Raw genomic sequence first — 24,127 nt, forward strand, 5'->3', positions numbered from 1 at the left:
GCTCAGTCGGTTAAGCGGCCGACTTCGGCCCAGGTCATGATCTCGCGGTCCGTGAGTTCGAGCCCCGAGTCGGGCTCTGTGCTGACAGCTCAGAGCCTGGAGCCTGTTTCCGATTCTGTGTCTCCCTCTCTCTGACCCTCCCCCATTCATGCTTTGCTCTCTCTGTCTCAAAAATAAAATAAACGTTAAAAAAAAAATTAAAAAAAAATAAGAATAAATAAATAAATGGATACTACAAATACTCTTTGCTACTGGGTTAGTCATTGTTTCTAGTCTTCTTCAGGTGACAGAGCTGGAATGGCTCGATCAACCAATAGATCAATCAAAAGATAAATATAAAATATCTCATGAATTTCTAATGATACTTCCAATTCAAATTCAGGGCTAAAAGGGTTTTTTTGTTCTTGTTTTTTTAATTAAAAATTGTTTACTGTTTTTATTTATTTTTGAGAGAGAGAGAGAGAGAGAGAGAGAGAGAGAGAACAAGCTAGGGAGGGGCAGAGAGAGAGGGAGACACAGAATTCGAAGCAGCTCCAGGTTCCGAGCTGTCAACACAGAGCCTGACTCAGGGCTCAAACTTGTGAACTGTGAGATCATGACCCCAGGTGAAATCAGATACTCAACTGACTGAGCCATCCAGGTACCCCAAAGGTTTTTTTGTTTTAATCTTAGGGAGCTTTATTAGTCATGTACACTTCAGTAAGAATTAGCTAGATTCTTCCCAAACTGACAGGTGAGAACACGTTCTCAAGCGTATGCAGAAAAGGGAAAATTATAAGGATACACAGAGCCCAGCACAGAAATTCAGGCAGGCCTCAGGAAAGAAGTGGAACTGGGGACAAGAAAGTTGTCAGAGATCAGAGGTAGCCCTTCTCTGTGGGGCAGCTTCTTGCTTTTCTTTCTCCAGATCTGCCTTCTCTACTTCATCATCCACATGGTTAAAAGGTGTCCAAACGCTTCCAGCCAGTGGGTGTTTTCGTGTGTTATGAACATGGGCTATTCGGAGTGAAGAGCAAGGAGGGAGAAGGAAGGGCCATTCCTGGGTGACAGGGAACCTCAGTAAGCTGGAGTCCATGTCATGCTGGGTGTGAGAACATGAAGGCTGTAGGCACAAGGGAGGGCGACTGTGGTTTCTGCAAAGAATACAAGACTACAGGGTTTTCATTTCACCTTTTCTATATTACTTCTGTATCCCTTTTCTGGCACTCTACGAAGCCTGGTTCTCCAAGACACAGGGCAGGGTATAATTAGAACGCCCATTAATAATAATCAACTTTATCCCATCTCACACATACGGTAGTCTCAGAATAACGTGAATACTATCATCACTGATAGACTTACTGAGGACAGTTAAAATACTTTTTGTTGGGGCGCCTGGGTGGCTCAGTCGGTTGAGCGGCCGGCTTCAGCTCAGGTCATGATCTCACGGTTCCTGAGTTCGAGCCCCGCGTCAGGCTCTGGGCTGATGGCTCAGAGCCTGGAGCCTGCTTCCGATTCTGTGTCCCCCTCTCTCTCTGCCCCTCCCCCATTCATGCTCTGTCTCTCTGTCTCAAAAACAAACATTAAAAAAAAATACTTTTTGCATTTGCTATCCCCATTCTCCCCCCATTTCTGTAACTGTTCTATAGCTACATTATATGAGCATGTGGCCCTTGCACTCTAGATTTCTCCGTTTTAACTCTTAGAATCTTCAGTCTCAGTTCTATGAGGAATTGCATATTTGAACTTCACACCAGGCTTACGTTGATGTTTTCCAGTCATTTTGACTGTCTTAATTGTGAATTTTTAAGAATAGCTACCAAAAAATGGGGCGCCTAGATGGCTCAGTTGGTTGAGCGTCCGACTTCGGCTCAGCTCGTGTCTTGCAGTTTGTGAGTTTGAGCTCCATGTCGGGCTCTGTGCTGACAGGTCGGAGCCTGGAGCCTGCTTCGGATTCTGTGTCTCCCTCTCTCTCTCTGTTCCTCCCCTGCTCGTGTTCTGCCTCTCTCTCTCTCTCTCTCTCTCTCTCATAAATAAATAAATATTAAAAAAAAAGAATAGCTACCAAAATTATATCAGTCACAGTTCTCCAGAGAAATAGAACCAATAGGGCGTGTGTGTGTCTGTGCGTATGCGTGCGTGTGTGTGTGTGTGTGTGTGTGTGTGTGTGTGTGTGTTAGAAGGAATTGGCTCAGGCAATTATGGAAGCTGAGAAGCCCCAAGATGTGTGGTTGGCAAGCTGGAGACCCATGAGAGCAGATAGGTATAGTTTCAGTTCAAAGCTAGCAGGCTCTAGACTCAAGAAGGGCCAACAATTTATTTCAAGTCTAAAGGCAGGAAAAGACCAGTGCTCCAGCTCACGGTAGTCAGCTACCTGGAGGAGTTCCCCCTTACTCTCAGGAGAGTCAACCTTTTTTTTTCTTTTTTTCCTATTCAGGGCTTCAAGTGACCTGATGAAGCCCTCCCACATTAGGAAGTGCGCTTTACTAGCTCTACTGATTCAACTGTTAATCTCATCCCAGAACACTCAGTACAGTGTTTGTCCAAACATCTGGGTACCCAAGACCCAGGGAAGTTGACACATAAAATTAACCATCACAAAGGTAGTGTGCAGAAAGACTTTTTGCTGTCCCCCGCCCCCTTCTTCTGCCTGCTAGTTCACAAGGCCACACACCCGGTAAGGGTACTGGTTTGTACTTCATATTATGAATGGCTGCAATTTATAGAGCATTACATGCATTATCCCATTTAAATCTTCATGCAAATCCCATTCTATAGATCCAGAAATGGAAGCTTCTAGAAGTGACTCAGTTACCCAATGTCAAACAGATGAATAATGAAATGGGGATTTGAATATACATCTCCTTGATTTCCAACCCTGCGCTCTAAACCACTATGCTAGGTATTTGGGAAAGAACAGGGGCTTACAGAGTGAGCCTTAAAAGGTGACATTTTCTACTTTGTGGCACACAGTTCACCTGAGTGATTTTTACAGGCATTCCAAGTCTCACAAGCTCTTTATGTATGCCTTAAAGAAAACAGATGTCAAATAGTAGGTAAGTGAGAAAACAATAAACCTGCTCTGACCAATTTTTAAATTTGCTTATCCATTGCTAGAGTCAACAAATAATGGTAGATGGATTATAAAGACTATGGTACTTGGTAAGAAAGCAAGAAAAAAGCAAGCAAGAAAGAACTTTTGACAAAATAATTTACAAAAGAGTATACACAAAATATGTGTACAGTTCAAAGAGTAATAAAATACTCACATACCTACCACTCACCTTTCTACTTAAATCATACCTACTAATTTCTGCCACTTCTAGAAATTAGAAGTAGATGGAAACATCTAGTACATGTATTTATCTACAGCAAAGCTGATTTAGGAGCTGGTTTGAGTCTCTACAGATTCGTCTTTCTAAAGTGGACTCAGATCTGTGAAAAAGGGGATTTATGTAGTCAAATAAGTTCGGAAGAATAGTTCCACTATCTTAGTCTTCCACTCAGATCTATAAGACACATTAAATATCAAGAAAAAAGTCCTACAGTGATCTTTTAAATTCTGCGTAACTCTCGATTTCCCCACCACATATGATCATCAAAACTTCATGAGGCTTGTTATCATCTGAATGTGACTTATATTCTTCTGGGGAAATACCAGCATGGTCCTGGTCCAAGGTAGGCGCTTGCTCATGAGCAGGGCACAAATGGATGCTTTCCTGACCAGAGATGATAGTGACAGCACACTCTGACTGGCAAAATACCTCGGGCTCCTGAGTAAAGCGGAGGTTCAAGAGAGAGGGGGATTGCAGACAAAGTCACACCAACTCTAGTCAAAGGAAAAGGCAGAGGAGGGAGCCTACACAAGATGGGCAAATTTGCTCTGCTGTTCCAAGGAAACACAACCTTCAAGTTTGTAATCCGGGGGGCAGTTTCCAGGACAAAAAGGGTGCTTTGGATTATAACAAATAAAGTATAAGATCTTGTTATTTGACTTGTGTTTTTATCAGTCAAGAGTATCTGTCTTTGTCAGTTGGGCTTCTAGAACAGAAAAGCATAGACTAGTGGCTTAAACAATATACTTTACTTTCTCACAGTTCTGCAGGCTGGGAAGTCTAAGGTCAAGGTACTGGGAGATCAAGTGTCTGCTGAGAGCTCTTTTCCTGGTTTGCAGATGGCTGCCTTCTCACTGTGTGCTCACATGGAAGAGAGAGCGAGCTCTGGTCTCTTCCTCGTCTTATAAGGACACTAAATACCATTACGGGGGGATCCACGCTCATGATGTCACCTGAACCTAATTACCTCCTGAAGGCCCTGCCTTACTAATACTATTACATTGGGGATGAGAACTTCAACAAATGAATTTTGAGAGGATACAAACATTCAGCCCATAGCAGTGTCATCAACAATGGTTACGTTAACAATTACTGTGAAAAGTGTGTTGTCCCATTATGCTTAAGTATACAAGCTGCTAGGGCACCTGGCTGACTCAGTCATTGGAGCATGTGACTCTTGATCTTGGGGTTGTGATTTTGAGCACCATGTTGGGTGTGGAGATTATTTTAAAAAAACCTTTTTTTTTTTTAACATTTTTTTAAGTTTATTTATTTTGAGAGAGAGAGAATGAGCAAGCACGAGGGGACGAGGGGCAGAAAGAGAGGGAGAGAGAGAATCCCAAGCAGACTTCATGCTGTCAGTGCAGAGCTCAACACAGGGCTCCATATCATGAACTGTGAGATCATGACTTGAGCTAAAACTGACTCAGTCACTTAACCGACTGAGCCTCCCCAAAAAATCTTTTAAAAAAAGAAACAACAACACCAGGGGCTGAACAGAATGTGTCAACACATTGTGAAGGTTCTCCCAAGCTGGTTGGACACCAGCAGGAAACATGTACAGTAACAACTTCATTACCAAACTCCCATACTTAATACAATGAGGCAGGGACAATTAAACATGACACTTGTCCTTTAAGCCCTGTAGGGTTTACAGTCTGAGATGATAGGCCACCAGAGACCCAAATAGAAAAAAAGGGCAGGTTTTGAAAAAAGGAGACATCCATTTTAGGGCAAAACACTCCTGTAGCCATAATCAATTAATAGAATGTTGCTCTTTATAACAAAGCCTCCTTCAAGAGTATGGATTAGGACAACAATTATCTTTTCCAAAGTGTCAGTCATGGTAACTAAACCATCAGTAACAATATCAAGTAACACTAAGGTCAGATGTGTATTCCCTGAGTTCCTTTGGATTTTATGCCTATGTGTGGTTTCTCCTTGTATTGTGACAAATTGACTGCCCACGGCGATCACTCTTGACCTTTGTGGACCTTTCAGGACCCAATCTGTAGGCTCCTGAAAACCCTCAGATGTCTGAGCCGAGACCAGATAAGAATGTTTGGACATAGACACACACAGTTCCAAGGGGCTCTTAGAACCCCCAATGCCATCCAGAGATTCTGAGACCACAGGTTAAGAACCTGCTCTACCAATGGCATTTTTTGCAGAAATAGAAAAAAAAAATCCTACAATTCATATGGAATCTCAAAGGACCCTAAACACGTAAAACAAAAAACAAAAACCAAAAAACCAAAAAACCAAAAAACCAAAAAACCAGTGGGTTGAGTGTCTGACTTTGGCTCAGGTCATGTCCTCGCAGTCCGTGAGTTCAAGCCCCGTATTGGGCTCTGTGCTGAGAGCTCAGAGACTGGAACCTGCTTCTGATTCTGTGTCTCCCCCTCTCTCTGCCCCTCCCCCGCTCATGCTCTGTCTCTCAAAAATGAATAAAAGTTAAAAAAAAAACACTTTTTTTTTAAAAAAGGACCCTAAACAGCCAAAACAACCTTGAGAAAGAAGAACAAAGCTAGAGGCCTCACACCTCCTGATTTCCAAATATATTACAAAGCTATGGTAATCAAAACAGTATGGTACTGACGTAAAGACAGACATATAGACCAATGGAACATAATAGAAAGCCCAGAAATAAACCCTCACATCTATGCTCAAATGATTTTTTTTAATGTTCTTTTCATTTATTTTGAGAGAAAGAGATAGAGAGCGAGTAGGGGAGGGGCAGAGAGAGAGGGAGACAGAGAATCCCAAGCAGGCTCTGCAGCTGTCATTGCAGAGCCCAATGCAGGCTCAAACCCATAAACCATGAGATCACAACCTGAGCTGAAATCAAGAGTCAAATGCTTAACTGAGTGAGCCACCTAGGGCACCCCTATGCTCAAATGATTTTTAACAAGGGTGACAACACAAGGGAGAAAGGAAAAAGAATCAGGATGGATTCTTATACCATCTACAAAAAGGAACCCCAAATGGATTAACGACCTAACTATAAGTCTTGCAGCTATAAATCTAGAAAGAAACAAAGGAGGAAATCTTTGTGATATTGGACAGGCCCTGATTTCTTGGATACAATGCTAAAAGTAGAGGCAAAGCAAAACAAAGCAAAAAGCAAAAACAGACAAATGGGACTATATCAAACTTAAAACTTCTGTGCAACAAAGGAAATAATCGACAGAGTAAAAAAGGCAACCAATAGAAGGGGAGAAAATGTTTGCAAAGTATATATCTGATAAGGAGTTAATATTCAGAATACATAATGAATTCCTACAATTCAACAACAAAACCAATTTTATTTTTTTTTAATTTTTAATGTCTATTTATTTTTGAGGGGGGAGGGGAGAGGGGCAGAGAGAGAGAGGGAGACACAGAATCCAAAGCAGTCTCCGGGCTCTGAGCTGTCAGCACAGAGCCAGACTCAGGGCTTGAACTCGTGAACCATGACATCATGACCTGAGCTGAAGTCGGACACTTAACCAACTGAGCCACCCAGGTACCCCACAAATAACCCAATTTTAAAATGAATACATGGGGGCGCTTGGGTGGCTCAGTCGGTTGAGCGTCCGACTTTGGCTCAGGTCGTGATCTTGCACTCCGTGAGTTTGAGCCCTGCGTCAGGCTCTGTGCTGACAGCTCAGAGCCTGGAGCCTGTTTCAGATTCTGTGTCTCCCTCTCTCTGACCCTCCCCCGTTCATGCTCTGTCTCACTCTGTCTCAAAAATAAAGGTTAAGAACAAAAATTTAAAAAAATAAATAAATAAAATAAAATGAATACATGGGGTGCGGGGTGGCTCTGTTGGTTAAGTGTCCGACTTCGGCTCAGGTCATGATCTCACAGTTTGTGAGTTCGAGCACCACACTGGGCTCCACACTGACAGCGGTGAGCCTATTTGGAATTCTCTCTCTGTCCCTCCTCTGCACTTGCTTGCATGTGCTCTCTCGCGCTCTCTCTCGAAAGAAATACACTTTAAAAAAATAAAATGAATAAAGAACTTCAACAGACATTTCTCCAAAGACGATTTATAAATGGCCAACAAGAGCATGCAAATATGCTCAACATCATTAATCATCCGAGAAACGCAAATCAAAACCACAATGACATGTCACCTCATACCCATTAGGACAGCCACTATAAAAAACAAAACAAAAACAAAACAGAAAATAACAAATGTTGGTAAGGATGTGGAGACATTGGGACCCTTGCGCACTCTTGATGGGGTGGTAAAATAGTGGAGCTGCTATAGGAAACAGTGTGGAGGTTCCTCAAAAAAATAAAACTAGGGGCGCCTGGGTGGCTCTGTCAGTTAAGTGTCGACTTTAGCTCAGGTCATGATCTTGCCGTTGGTGAGTTCAAGCTCTGCGCCGGGCTCTGTGTTGACAGCTCGGAGCCTGGAGCCTGCTTCAGATTTTGGGTCTCCCTCTCTCGCTGCTCCTTTCCCACTCGTGCTCTGTCTCTCTCTTTCAAAAATAAACATTAAAAAATTTTTTTTTGAATAAATAAAAATAGAACTACCTTATTATTCAGCAATCCTACTTCTAGGTATATATCCAAAAGAGTTTAAAACAGGATCTTGAAGAGATATTTGTACATCCATGTCCATTATAGCATTATTCACAATGGCCAACATGTGGAAGCAACTGTCATGTTCAGCAGATGAAAGGATAAACAAAATGTAGTATATACATACAGGGGACTATTATTCAGCTTAAAAAAAAGAAGGAAATCCTGACGTATACTACCACAGGGGTGAAGCTTGAGGACATAATGCTAAGTAAATAAGCCGGCCACAAAAAGACAAATCACACACTATTCCACTCATATGAGGTGTCTAAAGGCGTCAGGCTCATAGAAACAGAAAGTAAAATGGAGGTTGCCAGAAGCTGAGGGAAGGGAAGCAGGGAGTTCTATAGTCTAATGGGTTTGGTTTCAGTTGTGCAAGATGAAAAAGTCTCGAGATCTGTGGTACGGCAATGTGCATACAGTCAACGGCATCAAACTGTACCCTTAAAAAATTAAGAGGGGACATTCAGGTTATGTGCTTTTTACCACAGGGACACGTGAAAGAACTCCTTGTCTAGGAACGTTTTCTGATACTGCCCTGAGTGACGTTCCTCATGCAGTATCCTCCAGCCAGGCCCTGGGAGACTTCTTTTCCAAGTTCTTTCTAGAAAAGGAATGTAAAACCGAGCTCTCCAGCCCTTCAGGAGCTGGAATGATAGAAGGAAAACTATCCCAAGCTCTAGGGGTCAGGTGTGGTGGCACGGGAGGCTGGTTTGCGGGTAAGGTCACAGGCATGCTAGCAGGGTGGCGGAAGGCAGGGCCGAGAGGAAGCTGCCCCAAGGAAGGGCACAGCCAAGGGCAAGGGCACTGTCCAGGGCTGGCTGCCACTCCCCAGGCTGTTGAGTAGCCTGCAAACAGAGAGCGAGGTCACCAGGACAGGTGGAAAAGCGCCCCCAGCAGTGCAGAGGCAATGTGAGTAGCTGGGACTCTGAGAGAAGGTAGCCTTTCGTCCCGGGAATGACATTGCCACATTGAGTGGGACTCTGAGGAGAGTTACCTGCTATTTTAAAACACCAGCACGGGTAAATTGCTTGATATGTGATCCTCAAGAGGGTCAAAGTTAATCACTACTTGTGACTTTTTGGGACTGACTTTAAAGCTGAACCCTCTGAAACTTCGTAGGTTTTCTTTAAATTTTTTTTCATGTTTATTTATTTTTGAGAGACAGAGAGAGACATGGCACAAGTGGGAGAGGGGCAGAGAGAGAGAGACACACACACAGAATCTGAAGCCGGCTCCAGGCTCCTAGCTGTCAGCACAGAGCCTGACGCAGGGCTTGAACTCACAAGCTGTGAGATCATGACCTGAGTCAAAGTCAGACACTCAGCCGACTGAGCCACCCAGATGTCCCAACTTTGTAGGTTTTCTAATGTTCAGGCCCTGCTACAGGAAGAAAAAAAAAAAAAAATATATATATATATATATATATATATGGCATATTTAGAATAGCTATTGATAGATCAATTGATCAAACTGTAGGAAACAGGACTTAAATACTTTCCAGAGTAGATAGGAAAGGAAGAATATTTTATTCACCATATGTTCAGCCTGGCCTCTCCCTTGACTTCATAAAGTATGGGTTCCCTCACTTCATGATTAGTGCTTATGTCCCAAGGAAGCCCTATCTTTTTGTTTTTAAAATTTTTTTAACGTTTATTTATTTTTGAGAGACAGAAACAGAGTGCAAGCTGGGGAGGGACAGAGAGAGAGGGAGACACAGAATCTGAAGCAGGCTACAGGCTCTGAGCTGTCAAGCACAGAGCCTGATGCAGGACCCGAACCCACAAACTGTGAGATCATGACCTGAGCTGAAGTCAGAGGAGGAAGCCCTATCTTGAGAAAGTCAAACATGGTCCAAAATGCCCACAGAATAAAACTACCTATATGCTTCAGTCCTCACAGTGTGGGAGAGAGACTTTGGACAAATCAAGGAATCACACATATGCTTGCCATCTGCAGAAATTACTAGGTAATTTGCTATTTAACCCTGTATCTGGGAAGCCTCTGAAATGGAGTCATTCTCATGCTTGAGACCCTAACTTAGTCATTCTTCAAAAGAAAACGAGATAAACTAGAGAAGGAAATACGAAGAGCGATCAGTGAGTACCTCAACCCGGCATTTCTCACCCTTGAGGAACGTCCTCCCATTAAAGGAGAAGAAAAAATGCCCAGATCTGGCGGTAAGTTGCTAATCAAGCAAGTACAAAACATGAAGCTGAGGACACTTCCACTAATAGTTATCACACTAGTGCGAAAACCAAAACAAAATTACAAGTTCAAACAAACGTTCAACTACAAACGATCCAAACTGAAAGCATCAATTTTATGGGATAAATGATACCGTGTACCACGTTCCTGCAGCAGAATTCTACAGACCTAACTATGCTGCTGACTGATGGGGGCAGCTTCTTGGAGTTCAGCACACTTTGTCCTACCAACTTCCCAGCCACTTTTCTTTTCTTCTTTTTTGGTACTTTCACATTACATGTCTCTCTCTCTCTCTTTTTTTTTTTTTAACTTTTTTTTTTAACTTTTTTTTTAATGTTGATTTATTTTTGAGACAGGGAGAGACAGCATGAATGGGGGAGGGTCAGAGAGAGAGGGAGACACAGAATCCAAAACAGGCTCCAGGCTCTGAGCTGTCAGCCCAGAGCCCGACGCGGGGCTCGAACTCACGGACCGCGAGATCATGACCTGAGCCGAAGTCGGACACTTAACCGACTGAGCCACCCAGGCGCCCCTTTTTTAACTTTTTTAAAAAAAATATAAGCTGTACACCCAACGGGGGCTTGAACTCACGACCTCAAGATCAAAAGTCACATACTCTACCAACTGAGCCAGCCAGACCCCCCGTTTCTCTTCTTTTCTAATCCGAATGGAACAATTTGGGTGGAGCTGCTTGCCATCGCCACTGCTGTAAATGCAAACTCACAAGCTGATACGGCTGGTGTGTCAGTACTCAATTCTAAGGCAGTTGTTCAAACCCTCAGGAACAGTGGACAATAATTTGTTTATGTTACCATCCACACTGAACATTCAAAATGAGGCAACTCCCCAGAATATTTCCTTGGGTCTTAGTTTGACAAAACTTCCATAGGTTAAACCTGAGGCTTTTAACCTTTTTTTTTTTTTTTTTTTTTTTTGGTACTGCAGCTCCGTGTGGCGGCCCGGTGAAGCCTCAGAATAATTGTATTAAAAAACGGAAAGGATCGCAGAGGAAACCAATTATATCGACATTTAGTTATCAAAATATTAAAAAATGAAAGCGTGATCTGGATTTGTGCTTCTTCATGAACACATTAAGGATCTAATAATGGCTGGTCTAATACCTTATAATTTCTAAGTAGTGATGAGTATAACCGATGGCTGTAATATCTTCAACAACTGTAAAGTGATATAAAAATACCTGTGATTTCTATGACAAAGTCACCAATTTTACTCTTTCATAAAATTATGAATTTGTAACACCTCAAAATATTTCATACATTTCAGAAGAGGTTTGTGAAAACAAAGATGTAACTTTTCCCCCACAGACCCCAGGCAAGAACCCTTGGCCTAAATCTTATGCCCCCCAAAAATGGTTAAAGTTATACACACATTAAAAAAAAAGTTATACACACATATTCGAGATTAACTGTAGGGTTGGATGTTTAATGAGCTTCCCGGTACATAGATTATCCATCTCTGTCCTTTCAAAGAGGCAGATGGTCAGTACCCAAACCCAGTGCTCTCGGCCAGCGGGTCTCTGAACCTCTGACCACCAAACCACAAGAAGCTTAACTGTCCTGGCAATGGTGAGGCTCTTACCTGGATCTTTTCCTTTTACTCTTTTCCCTTCAAAGATTCACTGCAAAGGGAGATATGTGCCCTCCATTTTAGCTCCCTGGAACCCCTCCCTCAAGGAGCCCCACATTCTATAGTGGACCTATGTGGCCCTCCCAAGCCAGGAGGAAGCCCTAAAGAGGTTCTGCTCATCCCCTATGAGGAGGAGTGGAACCCCCAGAGCACAAGGACCCCTTTGGTTGTTAGGCAACTAGACATAAGGAAGCAGGGGCAGGAGACCTCCAGAGCAAGAGGTACCCAGCCAGTCACATGATTGCCCTCTCTACCTACCCTCTGGCTGGGAAGGGTTGAAATGCCCTAGGGTTGCTAGGCAACGGGACAGCATTCAGTGATGATGGTCTCCAGAAGATCGTTATAGCCTTGGTAGTGTAAGGCACATGGTGAGAGTGTGTGTGTGTGTGTGTGTGTGTGTGTGTGTGTGTGTGCATGTTGTGATGCATCATTTCCCCGGAGGCCTAGGATGCAGAAAGTCAAATTTCTAAAACAGCCAAAAGGAAAAAAATCCAAAACATAAAACACCCTAAAGGAACTTTTGGGGGTTCCAGGCTGGGCTGACCTGGAGGCTAGGGCTTACTACAGGGTGTGTTGGAAGTGCTCCCTCCCTTGGGGTGTACTTCTCCCCTTACTGGCTCCTGTCAAAATCTGCTCTCTGTCCATGGTCAAGGTGCTACAAGGGGCTGATAACAAATCTGTCATAAGAACCCAACTGGTAAGACTTCATGGCTGCTCCTGGCAGCTTGGAGCCTGAGCCCAGACTGAGAACCAAGCTCTCTGCTCCCAATTCTAGGTCAGCCTCTCGGTACCTGTGTGGCAACCTCTGTTTCTGTAAAATGGGGTAGTAAAATCAATCAGGGAGCCACGAGGAAGGTCAAACATGCAGGTCAACCTGAATCTAACCACGAGGAAACCGTCAGAAAATCTGAATTGAGGGACATTCAGCAAACAACTGGTTTGGATGTTTCAAAATGTGGACGGCATGGACGATCAAAGGGAAAAAATGGTGGGAAACGCTTGTTGATGAAAGGAGACTAAGAACTAAGGGGTCATGACAACTAAAGACAGTACATGATCCTTGATTGGGTTTAAAAAGCAAAAAAAAAAAAAAAAAAAAATTCCAAGACATTATCCGAACAACTGGACAATTTGAATGTGGACTTACACTGTTGTACTAATGTAAAATGTCTTAGGTTTGATCATATATTGGGTTATAGAGCAGAAAGTTCTTTTCCTTAGAAGACACATGATGAAATATTTTGGGGGTGAAGCACTGGGATGTCTGTGATCTATTCTGAAATGGTTTAGTAAAACACACATACACAGAGAAATAAAACCAACGTGGCAAAATGCAAACCGATGAACCCACATGTACGGGTTTTCAATGCACTACTGCATAACTTTTATGTAGGTTTGAACATTTTCAGAATAAAAAATAGGAGAAAAGGTATATAGACATCTCTTTTCTGGTACAAAAAAGCAGTTAATGAATGCTAGCTTCTTATGATTATTTGACTTTTGCATCTACGTGGGAATGATTTCTTAAACCAAAGAGTGGCTGTAGCACAGCTGAACGACTCTGACACAGGATGGTGGCAGGACTCAGGGTGCTGGAGCCTTGCTGGAGCCTCCCCTCCTCTGCCTGGTCCCTCAAGGGCTGATGACAGTGTTCCCTGACAGAGAGGGAGCTCTGGGAGGAGGATGTCTGATCCCACCCAGCCTGGGTCGGAGGCCATGTTCCGAGCCCGGTCTGCAGACTGCTTGTCTGTGGAAGGGAAGACATTAGAGTCAGAAATGACACTTTTAATCCCAGGCTTGCTGGAGGCGGCCTTCCAGGTGCAGACCTTGAAGAGCAGATGGTACTTTTGTGAGAATGAACAAGAGGTGCTCCTTCCTCTGGGAGACCCAGGCTATGTTTGGGCCGTGCTGCCCAAGTGCACACAGCAGCCTGACGAATCCCTTCTATGTAATATTCGCTTCCATTCATTGAGTGCCAGGCATGTCCTGTGGCTAATTTCCAAACCACCACGACTCTTCGGGAAAGATGTTAGTGAGTTTGCTCATTTCACTTGTGGGGCAACAGGCTCAGAAAGGACTGTTCAATTGGCCCAGCTGGTAAGTGTCTGAGCAAGAGAGAAAATTTCTCAGGACCTCCTGACTCCTAAGCTCTTATCCCTCCGCTGTCCTCCAGCCCTCCGTTCAAGTTTTATGCCATGGAAATCTCCTTTCCTCGTGGACCACAAGTCCTCATAGTAGTGAAGGTGCCATGTGAGGAAACTGAGGCTCAGAGAAGGGACTTAGGAAGATCATTAGACGCTTGTGGCAGAGTCTGGACTGGAAGGCAGGAATCAGGTTATTCATTATCCTTAATACCTCAAGGGACTCCCTCCCTAATAACAACTGGAGATTGATACCCACTTCCTCTAGGCAGCCTGAACAGGTTAGGAACAAGTAAATGCAGCCCCCTTTTACCTCGGCTTTAGTGATGCCATTTCGATTGTTGGAGGTCTTCCTTTTGGAGAATTCCCATGGCTGCTCCTCACCTCCTGGGCTCCTCTCTAGGTTCCACCTTTCTTCTCTTTTTTTTTTCTTCAAGAATCTTGTACTTAAAAAAAATGTTTATTTATTTATTTAGAGAGAGAAGGGGGAGGGGCAGAGAGAGAGGAAAGAGAGAGAATCCCAAGCACTGATAGCGCAGAGCCCGATGCGGGGCTTGACCCACAAACTGTGAGATCATGACCTGAGCCGAAATCAAGAGCTGGACACTTAACCCACTGAACTACCCAGGAGCCCCTCTTGGTTCCACTTTTCAAGACAGCTCTCTCTTACCTGGCTATGTTACTGCCAGTTCAGGCGACACCCCTTCTCTCCTGCTCTGCCTGAGCTGACATTCCAGCTCTGTCTAGGCTGCTTCCTCCCTCCACCTCTCAAACCTTTGCTATTGTTTCCTTAGTGGAACATCTCTCCTTCCTTCCATTCTTCTCCTTTTAAGAAGCAATATACTAGGGGTGCCTGGGTGGCTCAGTTGTTTAAGTGTCCAACTCTTGATCTTGGCTTGGGTCATGATCTTATGGTTTGTGAGATTGAGCCCCATGTGGAGCGCTGTGCTGACAGCACCGAGCCTGCTTAGGATTTTCTCTCTCTCTCCTTCTCTCTCCCTCTCTGCCCCCCACCAAGCACTCTTGTGCGCTCTCTCTCTCTCTCTCAAAATAAATAAATAAACTTAAAAAAAATAAGCAATATGCTAACTGCCAGATGTCCATTGTGATTCCTGATATCTTTTTCTGCAGAAGTTCCTTTTCCTCTATTCCCTTGCTGCCATTTACCCACCCATCCATCCATCCATCCATCCACTTACTCACCTAGTTATCCATCATTCCATTCACACACACACACACACACACACACACACCATCATCCATGCACTCACTCATCCACCAATCCACCTGTCTGTCAGTCTGTTCATCCATCTATCTATATATCTCTGTCTACCTTTCCATTCACACACATCCATGTATTCATCCAATCATCTGACTTTCCATTTATTCAACCTTTACTGAGCACCTACCATGTACCAAATACAAAGCAAAACAAGGCCTGGCCTTTTCCTGTGGGAAACCCTCAGTCTATAGGGTAACACCATGGGTTGAAAACTTTTCTAGAAGTGTGTACTAGGGACCATGGGATTTCAGAAGAGGGGGGGTTAACAGGTCAATAGCTGAGAAAAACCTCAGGGAGTTCCTGGTATCCAAGACTATGAGTCCCCTTCCTTGTGGTTTTATTCCTCTGTGCCCATCACTTCCCCAGCCCCCCATCTAATTCATTTTGTTATCCGTGGGTGTTTGGGCTGAGGCTAGGCTCGGAGACAAAAATCAAAAACTCCTCCCTTAAAGTTTCCCAGGGGCTGGCTCTTCCCCTGGCTTTCCTGCTATAGTTAGGCCAGCTCTCTCTTTCATCTCTCAGAACAGCTCCCTTTTTATTACTGGACACTTGTACCCACTAGCACAGCTTTCCCACTGGAGGGCTGAGGGGCAGGGGACGACCTGGCCTGACCTTGGTCCTTCCTGTCCCCTCACAATGGCACAATCAGGACGGATGCTGTGATTCTCTTTGTCTCTATGAAGTTGGGTCCAGGACCAGGCAGTAACAGGCTGACGAGCTCAGTAGGGGGATGCTACAGAAGACGAGGTACTCCTGGGCATGCGGGTCCCTAGAAGCTCCCTTGAGGGCAACATCGCTTCCCTCTCAGCCTGCCCCCCCCCCCCCCCCCCCCCCCCCCCCCCCCCCCCCCCCGAGTTTAAGTCCAGCTGAATGATCACACTGGGAAGAAACCTAGACTATATCCCCTGGGAGGTGCGGGTGAGTCTGTTCTCAGCTGAACGGCTGCAAGCCTAAGCGAGATGGAAGCTAGGTGAAGGTAGCAATAGCCACCCAATTAACGACAATGACACAAACCAAAGATAATCAAAACCTGCAGCGAAGTGGGTAAACTGCTGAGAAAACACCCTGAAAATTACAGTATGGGCATTTGGGCATGGTGATGCTATATGTCTTCCAATTTCCAAATGAAAGGCAGGGGCAGTGGTCTTGCTATAAAGCCAGGGAAAGGCCACGGGGCAGAGTTTTAGTTCAGGATCCTCCCCGATCCTTCCCCCCCACCTCCCCATCTACAGGCTCTTACTAGGCCAACAGCTATTTTCTGGTTGTTGAAAAGGTCATCACAGACCCGAAGGGAAGTGATACCCATAAGTCAGAGTATCCAAGCTGGGGCTCTGTGGCAGCCGTGGAGGTACCCTGCTCAAACCTCCCTTGGAGAGAACCAGCTGTGAGAAGCACCAAGCCCTGAGCTGCTGTACCTTCCAGCCTGCCTCAGTGCTCTAGGCCCCCACCCCCTCCCCTTTCTGCCCAACAGGCAATCTGCCTGGTATTCCCCACTGGCCTTGCTGGGATCTTCCTAGAGCGGCACTGTAATATGAGACTCCTCTCACCCAATTCTCCCTTCCCTCTCTCCTTTCACAGGTGCCAGGCTCTTCCTCATGACTCCTGCTCCTTCCCCCTTTATCCTTCACAGCTGTTTTCTCCTATAAATCTCTTGCTTGTCTAATTCTCTCTTGACATTTGCTGCTCAGAGGACCCGAACTAAAATCTAGTATATATGCCGTCTGAGTCTGGCACCACTAGTAAGTTGATTCTCGGGGCGGTGGGGGGCAAACCTGGTGAGTTTTATAATAGCTGGACGGAGGCCCTGTGGACAGGATCACTTGTGGAGCGTTGGGAAAGACGGTTGATGAAGGGTACAACATTCCGAGAAAATGAACACAGTGCTTATCAGCACTTGCGATGAGCTAGAGAGCCGAAGATGCATGTTCCCTCTGGGGGGCGCGAACATTACAGGGAGCTGGTTTTAATCCCAACTCCACCATCTCTTCAGGAAAGTTTCCTCATCCATAAAAATGGGAATAATTTTACTTACCTTGCTGGGCTGTAAGAATGAAGAGAGTGTTGGGGCGCCTGGGTGGCACCCCCAGGGTGGGTTAAGTGCCTGACTTCAGCTCAGGTCATGACCTTGTGGTTCGTGAGGTCGAGCCCTGTGTCGGGCTCTGTGCTGACAGCTCGGAGCCTGGAGCCTGCTTCGGAATCTGTGTCTCCCTCTCTGCCCCTCCCCCACTCACCCTCTGTCTCTCTCTCTCTCTCCCTCTCTCAAAAATAAATAGACATTAAAAAAAGACAATTTTTAAGAAGGAAGAGAGTGCCACACACAAAGGACTTGGCGGGGTCCTGGCACAGGTGCTCTCAATTCAGAGAAGCTTTGCTAATTATTTATATTTTCCTTTAGGAAGAGAAGGAATGCCCCCTCCTGTTGCTTGAAGCCAGGCAGGGACCGTTCCGGTTCCGCTTAAAAAGCACTGGATCCACCCTGGGAGGGGCCTGCAGGCTTGCCCCCCAGGCCTTGGAAAAGGTGAGGGTTCTGTGTTGGGGGAGGGGTGTCAGCTCCCGCAGAGGGTCTGGGTGGTGGGACCCTCCCGAAAGTGGGGGGAGGTGGGAGAGGGGCCCCGGTGGGGGAGGGGAGGGAAGGGGAGGGAAAAGGGCCTCAGAAACTCAGGTAAGGTGGTTTCTGACCGGAGAGGAGAGTGGAGTCAGGGCCCAGACGTGGAAGGCCAGCCCGCTCGGGCTCCTCCCCTTTCCTTTGTTCATTGCCCTCAGCTGGTGAGAAAAGTTAAACTGCCAGCCCCATCCCTGTGCCCAGGGGAACGAGGCTGTATGGTCGGAGCCAGTTTGAAAGGGGACCCTTGTCCTCCTAGGCGCCAGGCAGTGGCAGTAGCTCTGTGTGGGGATGAAGGCGGGCCCAGTGAAAAGGAGGGATTGCAAGAAGACACGGTCCAGGTGTCCGGTTCTGCGAATGCCCCTGCTCCCCCCCTGGTGGCCCAGAGCTTGCCACGTACCCCTAGCTCTGGCCTGGGTACCCAGCACAAGGGAGGCCCTACTAGGGCCACCTCCCTTTCAGAATTCCATTTTCCTGAGTAGAAGGGTGGGTAAATGACAAATTAAGTTCCTCAGGGTTGACTCTGGGGAAAAACAGTGGTGGGTGACGATTTATTTGTCTTAGCAGGTCCTCTCCCTCTTACCTCAAATCCTCCTGCCCACACCACAGGTGTCTGGTCCTGGCTGTCAGGTTGCTCTGTGGCCTGGCACCCTTTTCTGCCTGGGAGGAGAGTAGCCAATAAGCTAACCACATCAAGGACTTCATGGGTCCCCCACTCCTCCGGGGCAGGGACTGGTAAATGTCAGCTGGGCTGAATTGGATTCTCCCAAAATGAAGAAATGAAAGAACTGAGAAGGGAAGATGTGTGCAAATGCCCCCCAAATGCAACCCCATCCACCCTTCATCTTCCTACTCCCTTCTCTCTCTACCCTCCCCGTGCACGGTCTCTCTCTCCGGCAATTTGGGAGGCACACAGACCTGGGTTGGATATTGGGCAAGATACTTACTCTCTCTTACTCTCCTGTCTGTACAACAGGATAACACCTCTGCTATTGGACCGCGGTGAGATTTAAACAAGGTAAGCACAACAGGGGGCCGGCATTCTTGGCCCCCTACCACCCCCAAGCTGCTGGCCCTTCAGAGCTGGACTGAATGGTTGCCATAGGTCTGGAGCAAAGGTTCCAGCCAAGGGGAGAGTAGATGGCGGGAGTGGGGGGGGGGGTTGGGTTGGGGGAGGGGGTTCCTGAGGGGCTGCAAGCTCAGAGGAGGCCTGACCGGTTGGCAGGGGAAGTGAACCCACGGGTCAAAGGGGCTCTGCCCAGAAGCGGCTCCAGTCTTCTAGCCTCCAGCGCTGGATGAACACCCTGTCCTGGCTCCTTACTTGTCTCCACAGGGCTCTCAGGGATCGGGTGTTTAACTACCATTTCAAAGAACATCCATTGAGCCAAGTGCTGGGATGGGTGCTTTTCCTCATTTTGTCTTCATTCATCCTCACAGGACTCTGCATAAGATATTATTCCTAGGATTAGTGGAGCAGGTAGAGACTCAGAGGTGGTCCGGCAGCTGGGGGAGTGGGGCTGGCACTTGATCGGTCTGGATGACTCCAAGCACAGTGCTCTCTGTTCTGCAGCAAGATGCACACCTTGTTTTTGCCTGGCCATCTGCAAGCCAGCCCCCTGGGCTAAGTTCTGGGAATGTCAAATGAATGAGACAGACATGGTCTCAAACTCACACAATCACATTCTCAATGGGGGAGACTGATAAGTAACTGGGCAGTTACAACACAGCAAGTAAGTGCTATCAGAGGTGAAGTCCCACAGTCAAGGCGACCTTGAAGAGGGGCATCTGACCCAGACCAGGAATCAAGTAAAGGCCTCCCGGTGGGTCATGGCAGAGAACCATGGGTGCCCCTAGAATTACCCTCCCCTGATTGCTCTTCTGAAGTCAGAGGATAAGTGCTGTCTGCAGGGGGCCCTTCCCACCTCCTTCTTTTCCTCCCTCCCTCTGGCACCACCTCTCACCACTGCCTCAGGTCCCTGAAGTACAGTGATTCCAGCTGGGGGTATAGGAAATAGGATTAACAAGGAAGGGCCAGCTCTGACCTTGCATCTCTCCCATGGTCATGGGGAGCCCAGCCTCCTATTCTCCATCGCCTGGTGGTCCTGGGATCTCTGGACAGCATTGGGGAACACACTGAGGCCTGTCCTCCACTGCTCAGATTGTAGTCCTCCTACATTGCCCACAACTTCCTCTGGATCTAAGTTAGCAAGACCCTGCCCCTCACTCAACCTCTTTGCCCTCTTTGTAATTCTCAACACCAAGAATAACTTCCCCTGGCTCACACCACAATCCCCTTTTTCATCTGGGGCCTCCTCAGTCAAGAAGTATTCCTGGAACACCTGGGTGGCTCGGTCAGTTAAGCGATTGACTTTGGCTCAGGTCACGATCTCACAGTTCGTGGGTTTAAGCCCCGCGTCTGGCTCTGTGTTGACAGCTAGGAGCCTGGAGCCTGCCTCGGATTCTGTGTCTTCTTCTCGCTCTGCTCCTCCCCTGCTTGCAGTCTGCCTCTCCCACTCTCTCAAAAATAAATAAACATAAAAAAAAAAGTATTCCTGCCTAAGAGGAGGAGGAGCCAATGTCTCATACCCACCTCTTCTTCAGGGAATATTCCAGGTAGCTGTGCTCTAGACATGGGGCCATTCCTAATGGGGCCTGTCCTTTAGTACCATCCCAGAAGCTGAGTTTGTGATCTGCTATGGCCCATGGGAAGCTGCCAAAGGCTCCCTGGTATGTAAATGGCCCACTGGACTGGCCCAAGCAGCTTACACTGGTCTCACTCTCTCTACCTGCAAACTCCCTCTTCTGACCTGGGAAGACAGGCATTATGGAGAAATTTTGGATACACAGGGGCTCAGAGGGAGAATTACAGATGCTGGCTTTGTATACAAAACAGCTTTATTAAAAATTCAGCAATTTGGAAAACAAAGCCTTTACAAGGGTTCTATCAAAAAGTACAAATTTTAAATAAATGAGTCAGAAAAGTGGCAGCCAGATTACACCAGCCACAGTTACAACCTTGGGAGAAGGCAGGAGGTGCCCAGAGCCCCCCCTCAAAGGCTCGGCACAGGGGTCTTTGGACTTGTGCAGGGACAGGCAAGGGCCCTGACTCAGTTTCCCTTTCCTTGGAAAAAACAGAAAGAACCTGGAAAGTGTAGGAAAGTGAGTGAAGCAGAAAGGCACAAAAGTCATTTAAAAGGCACAACTGACGACCCCAGCCCTGAGGCGCATGAAGTGGGTGAATGGGTGATCAGAGCCACAGGGCCCCTGGCTCTGGTCATTTTCCCGATTGGTGTCACCTCTAGGTTTTGGCCACAGGTTAAGGTGGACCAAGTGGACGGCACAATTCCTGCAGCCCGGGGCCTGGAGCCAGTCTTTGGAAGGATCTGTGGTTACTCATTGGCAAGCTGGTGTCTAGCCCTGCCAGGGCAAGCAGGGTTGCATGGCCCCTAAGAAATTCCCTCAGTGCAGAGCACCAGGCCTCTCGTCTAACCCCATCCTCTGAGCCTCGGTGGGCACCCACCCTGGACAAGGAACTTCTGCAGGCAGTCCTTGCCATCCAGGCATCTGGAGAAGCCTCAAGTCCCCCGAGCTAGGGTTTCTCTGAATGGCAGGGAGCTGGCATCGTCAAAACCAGTCCCCAACATACCCGGAGTCACTGGTGACAGGCCTCCCTGGTGACATTAGGCAGTGGGTAGGCAAAGAGGGAGAAGTCTAGGATATACTTAGGAAGCACATCCTGCAGGAGGGCCCGTGGGGCACTGCACAGGTGGTAGTGCAGGCTCTCAGGGCTGGCTGGCCGGTACCAGGCCTGGCGAGCCGGGAATCGGACATGGGGTGGTGCCCGCACCCACTCCAGCACCTGGTTGGCATCAGCCTCCAGCCTCTCATAGGAGCCTACAAAGTCGTAGTGCACGGCACAAGGCTGGCACAGGTGGTACACGGGCATCCAATGCTCATTCATCCGCTCAGGGTCCTCGTCCACCAGGTATCTTAGGAACTCGGGGAAGGTGACGTCGTCCCCTGCAGGGCTGGGTCCCGCTCCGGCCCTGTACCGCCTCACGATCTCAGCCCCATAGCGCTGCTGGTACTCTCGGATTTCGCCAAACTTGTTGCGGTAGGCAGAGAGAAGGCGTTCCAAGGGGTCCCGCACAAACAGAAACTTGAAGTAGTGTTGTAGGCGGTAGCGAATCTCCTCAGGCCGCAGGTCTGCCAGGAACACCAGGTCATTGCGGTGGTCCATCTTGAGGCGGACATCCACGCTGTCCAGGACGCCTGCCAGCACCTTCAGCACCCGCTTCCAGTTAGAGCAGGCCACCTTGGGGACGTAGCAGTAGAGGAAGCGGTAGCGGTCACTCACGAGGATGTGGCGCAGTAGGGTGCGCCGCTGCCCCACAGGCAAGTCCCAAGGGTCCCGGGGCATGCCTGGTTGTCCGCACACTGCCCGCAAAGTGCGGTTCCGGACGTCCTGCCTCACCTGCAAGTCCGAGTCCCCGGCCTCCAGGGACAGCCCCCCAGGCCTGGGGAGGGCCCGGCGCCAGGCCGCGCCCTCGCGATTGGGAGGGTGCAGGGGAAGGGGCTTCATCTCGGCCAGGATGCCCCGCTCGATCATGAGCAGCAGCCCGCTGGAGGCCACGATCACCGCGAACATCAGCATGGACGGCAGCAGCAGGGGCGGCCCCCCCAGCCCGGCCCGCGCCCTGCCCAGTGGGGCCCGCCTCAGCGCCCGGCCCAGGGATTCGGCGCCATTTGGGGCCGCCAGCGGGGTCAGCGGGCGGGGGAACATGGTGCTCCCGGGGTGGGGGCCTGCGCCGGCCCGGCCGATCCGAGGGCCGCCTGGGAGGCGGGCTCGGGCCGGGGGCGGGAGCCGAGGGCTTGGGCCCGCAGCGCGGGGAGGGCCCCCAGGAGGGGAGCGCCCGCGGGAGGCCCCGGCGCGCGAGAGGGGTGGCCGGCTCCCGGGCTGCGGCGGGGGAGCGGGCGGCGAGCGGCAGGCGGGCGCGGCGAGGGACCGTGGCCGGATGTCCCGCCCGGCAGCTCCCCGCCCCCGGCCCAGCCGTGACACAGGCGCGGGGGCGGGCCCAGGCCCGGGGCGGGGAGAGAGGAGGGCGCCCCAGCATGGAGCGGGCCAGGAGGGCGCGTGCAGACCCCCACCCGGGAGAGGGCGCCGGAGCCAGGGCAGCACTGGTGCTCCCGGCTTCGGAGACAAAAGCTGCTGACGCCCAAAAGGCAGAAGAGACCCAGGCCAGGGCTCCCTCTCGCGCAGCGCGTGCCCTCGGGGAGCTGCACGGAGAGGACCGGCACCCAATGCCCTGCCGCACACTCTGGCCTGGCTGAGACCTTCCTCCAACAGCGTGTCTGGAGGCAGAGGGCACCCTCAACGCTGTGCGCGAGTCCAAACTTTCAGGAAATCCTTCTTTCCCGCTGGAAGCGGAGTCCCCAGTGTGCTCCTCCTACTCACCCTGCCCTAGCCACTCCAGTAAAGAGAAGCAAGATTGTCAGGCACTGGCCAGTGGCTCATCTCCATGGTGACCATTAGATTTAACAGTACCTGCTGGATTACAGTGTTCATCTGCTGGGTAATGCTGAAATGTCTGGAAATGGAGACTTCTCCCTGACTGTGTGCCTTTCCCCAGACCTGAAGAAGTGGGAGAACTGGGACAATCTCTGATGAGGGGCCAGTTTGTGCATGGTGGTCACTAGTGTGACCAGACACATTTTGAAGGGTTAGGAGCTGGAGGCACAGAGCAGCAGCCTCCCTCACTGGAGCCAAACATGCCTCAGTGGCACCGGGCTCACCATGTGGGCTAGAAGCAGATATGGGAATGCCTAGGATAGCAGTGGCCAGCCTTTACCCACCAAACTGGGCACCTAGCTTAGGGCCCAGAGTTCGTCCTGTTATGGATGTGTGGGGAGCCCGTGAAGTCCCAAAGGGGAGTAGTGATGTGATCAGAATCCACATTTACCAAGGCAGGTGCCTGCTCAGTGTATGGTATGCTCTCTTCCAGTTGTCACAATGACCCCTGGAGGCAGGGACTACAGGCATTCCCACAGCACAGCTGAGGAAATAGGCTCAGGGGAGCTGAGACTCTATCAATCAGTCTGATTCTAAAACCTACACTCCTAATCGAGATTAATGAACCACTGACTCGGAATGGTTTGGAGGAAGCAGCTGACCTTAGGTCACAGTACTGAAGGGGTGAATGGAACAGGGGTGGAAGATGCCAGAGGCTTTTAGTGGGAGAATGGAGGTACCACTGATTAGATGAATTCATAAGCATGAGGGGTTCTGGAGGATGAGACGAAGCTAAAGGGTTCATGGAAGGCCCTCAATCCCTAGCAACATAACACAGGGGGAGGAATTGAA

At 48.4% G+C, this 24,127-nt stretch overlaps 1 protein-coding gene and 1 long non-coding RNA gene across 4 annotated transcripts in view; both read right to left on the reverse strand.

Moving 5' to 3' along the window:
* The window catches only part of LOC107179592, a 65,572-nt gene extending 53,807 nt beyond the window's left edge, over positions 1–11,765 (reverse strand). For all 3 annotated transcript variants that reach the window (XR_006218664.1, XR_006218669.1, XR_006218666.1), the window contains exon 1: positions 11,694–11,765. This is a non-coding gene — a long non-coding RNA (uncharacterized LOC107179592). The remainder of the gene's footprint in view (positions 1–11,693) is intronic.
* An 8,878-nt stretch (positions 11,766–20,643) lies between these two features.
* Positions 20,644–22,689, reverse strand: CHST14 (carbohydrate sulfotransferase 14). The gene has a single exon (XM_007081778.2). The coding sequence runs from the start codon at positions 22,547–22,549 to the stop codon at positions 21,419–21,421; it is 1,131 nt and encodes a 376-aa protein (XP_007081840.2). The 5' UTR covers positions 22,550–22,689; the 3' UTR covers positions 20,644–21,418.
* Positions 22,690–24,127: the final 1,438 nt, after the last annotated feature.

This window comes from Panthera tigris, chromosome B3 (assembly GCF_018350195.1).
Source record: "Panthera tigris isolate Pti1 chromosome B3, P.tigris_Pti1_mat1.1, whole genome shotgun sequence".
Classification (NCBI taxonomy): domain Eukaryota; kingdom Metazoa; phylum Chordata; class Mammalia; order Carnivora; family Felidae; genus Panthera; species Panthera tigris.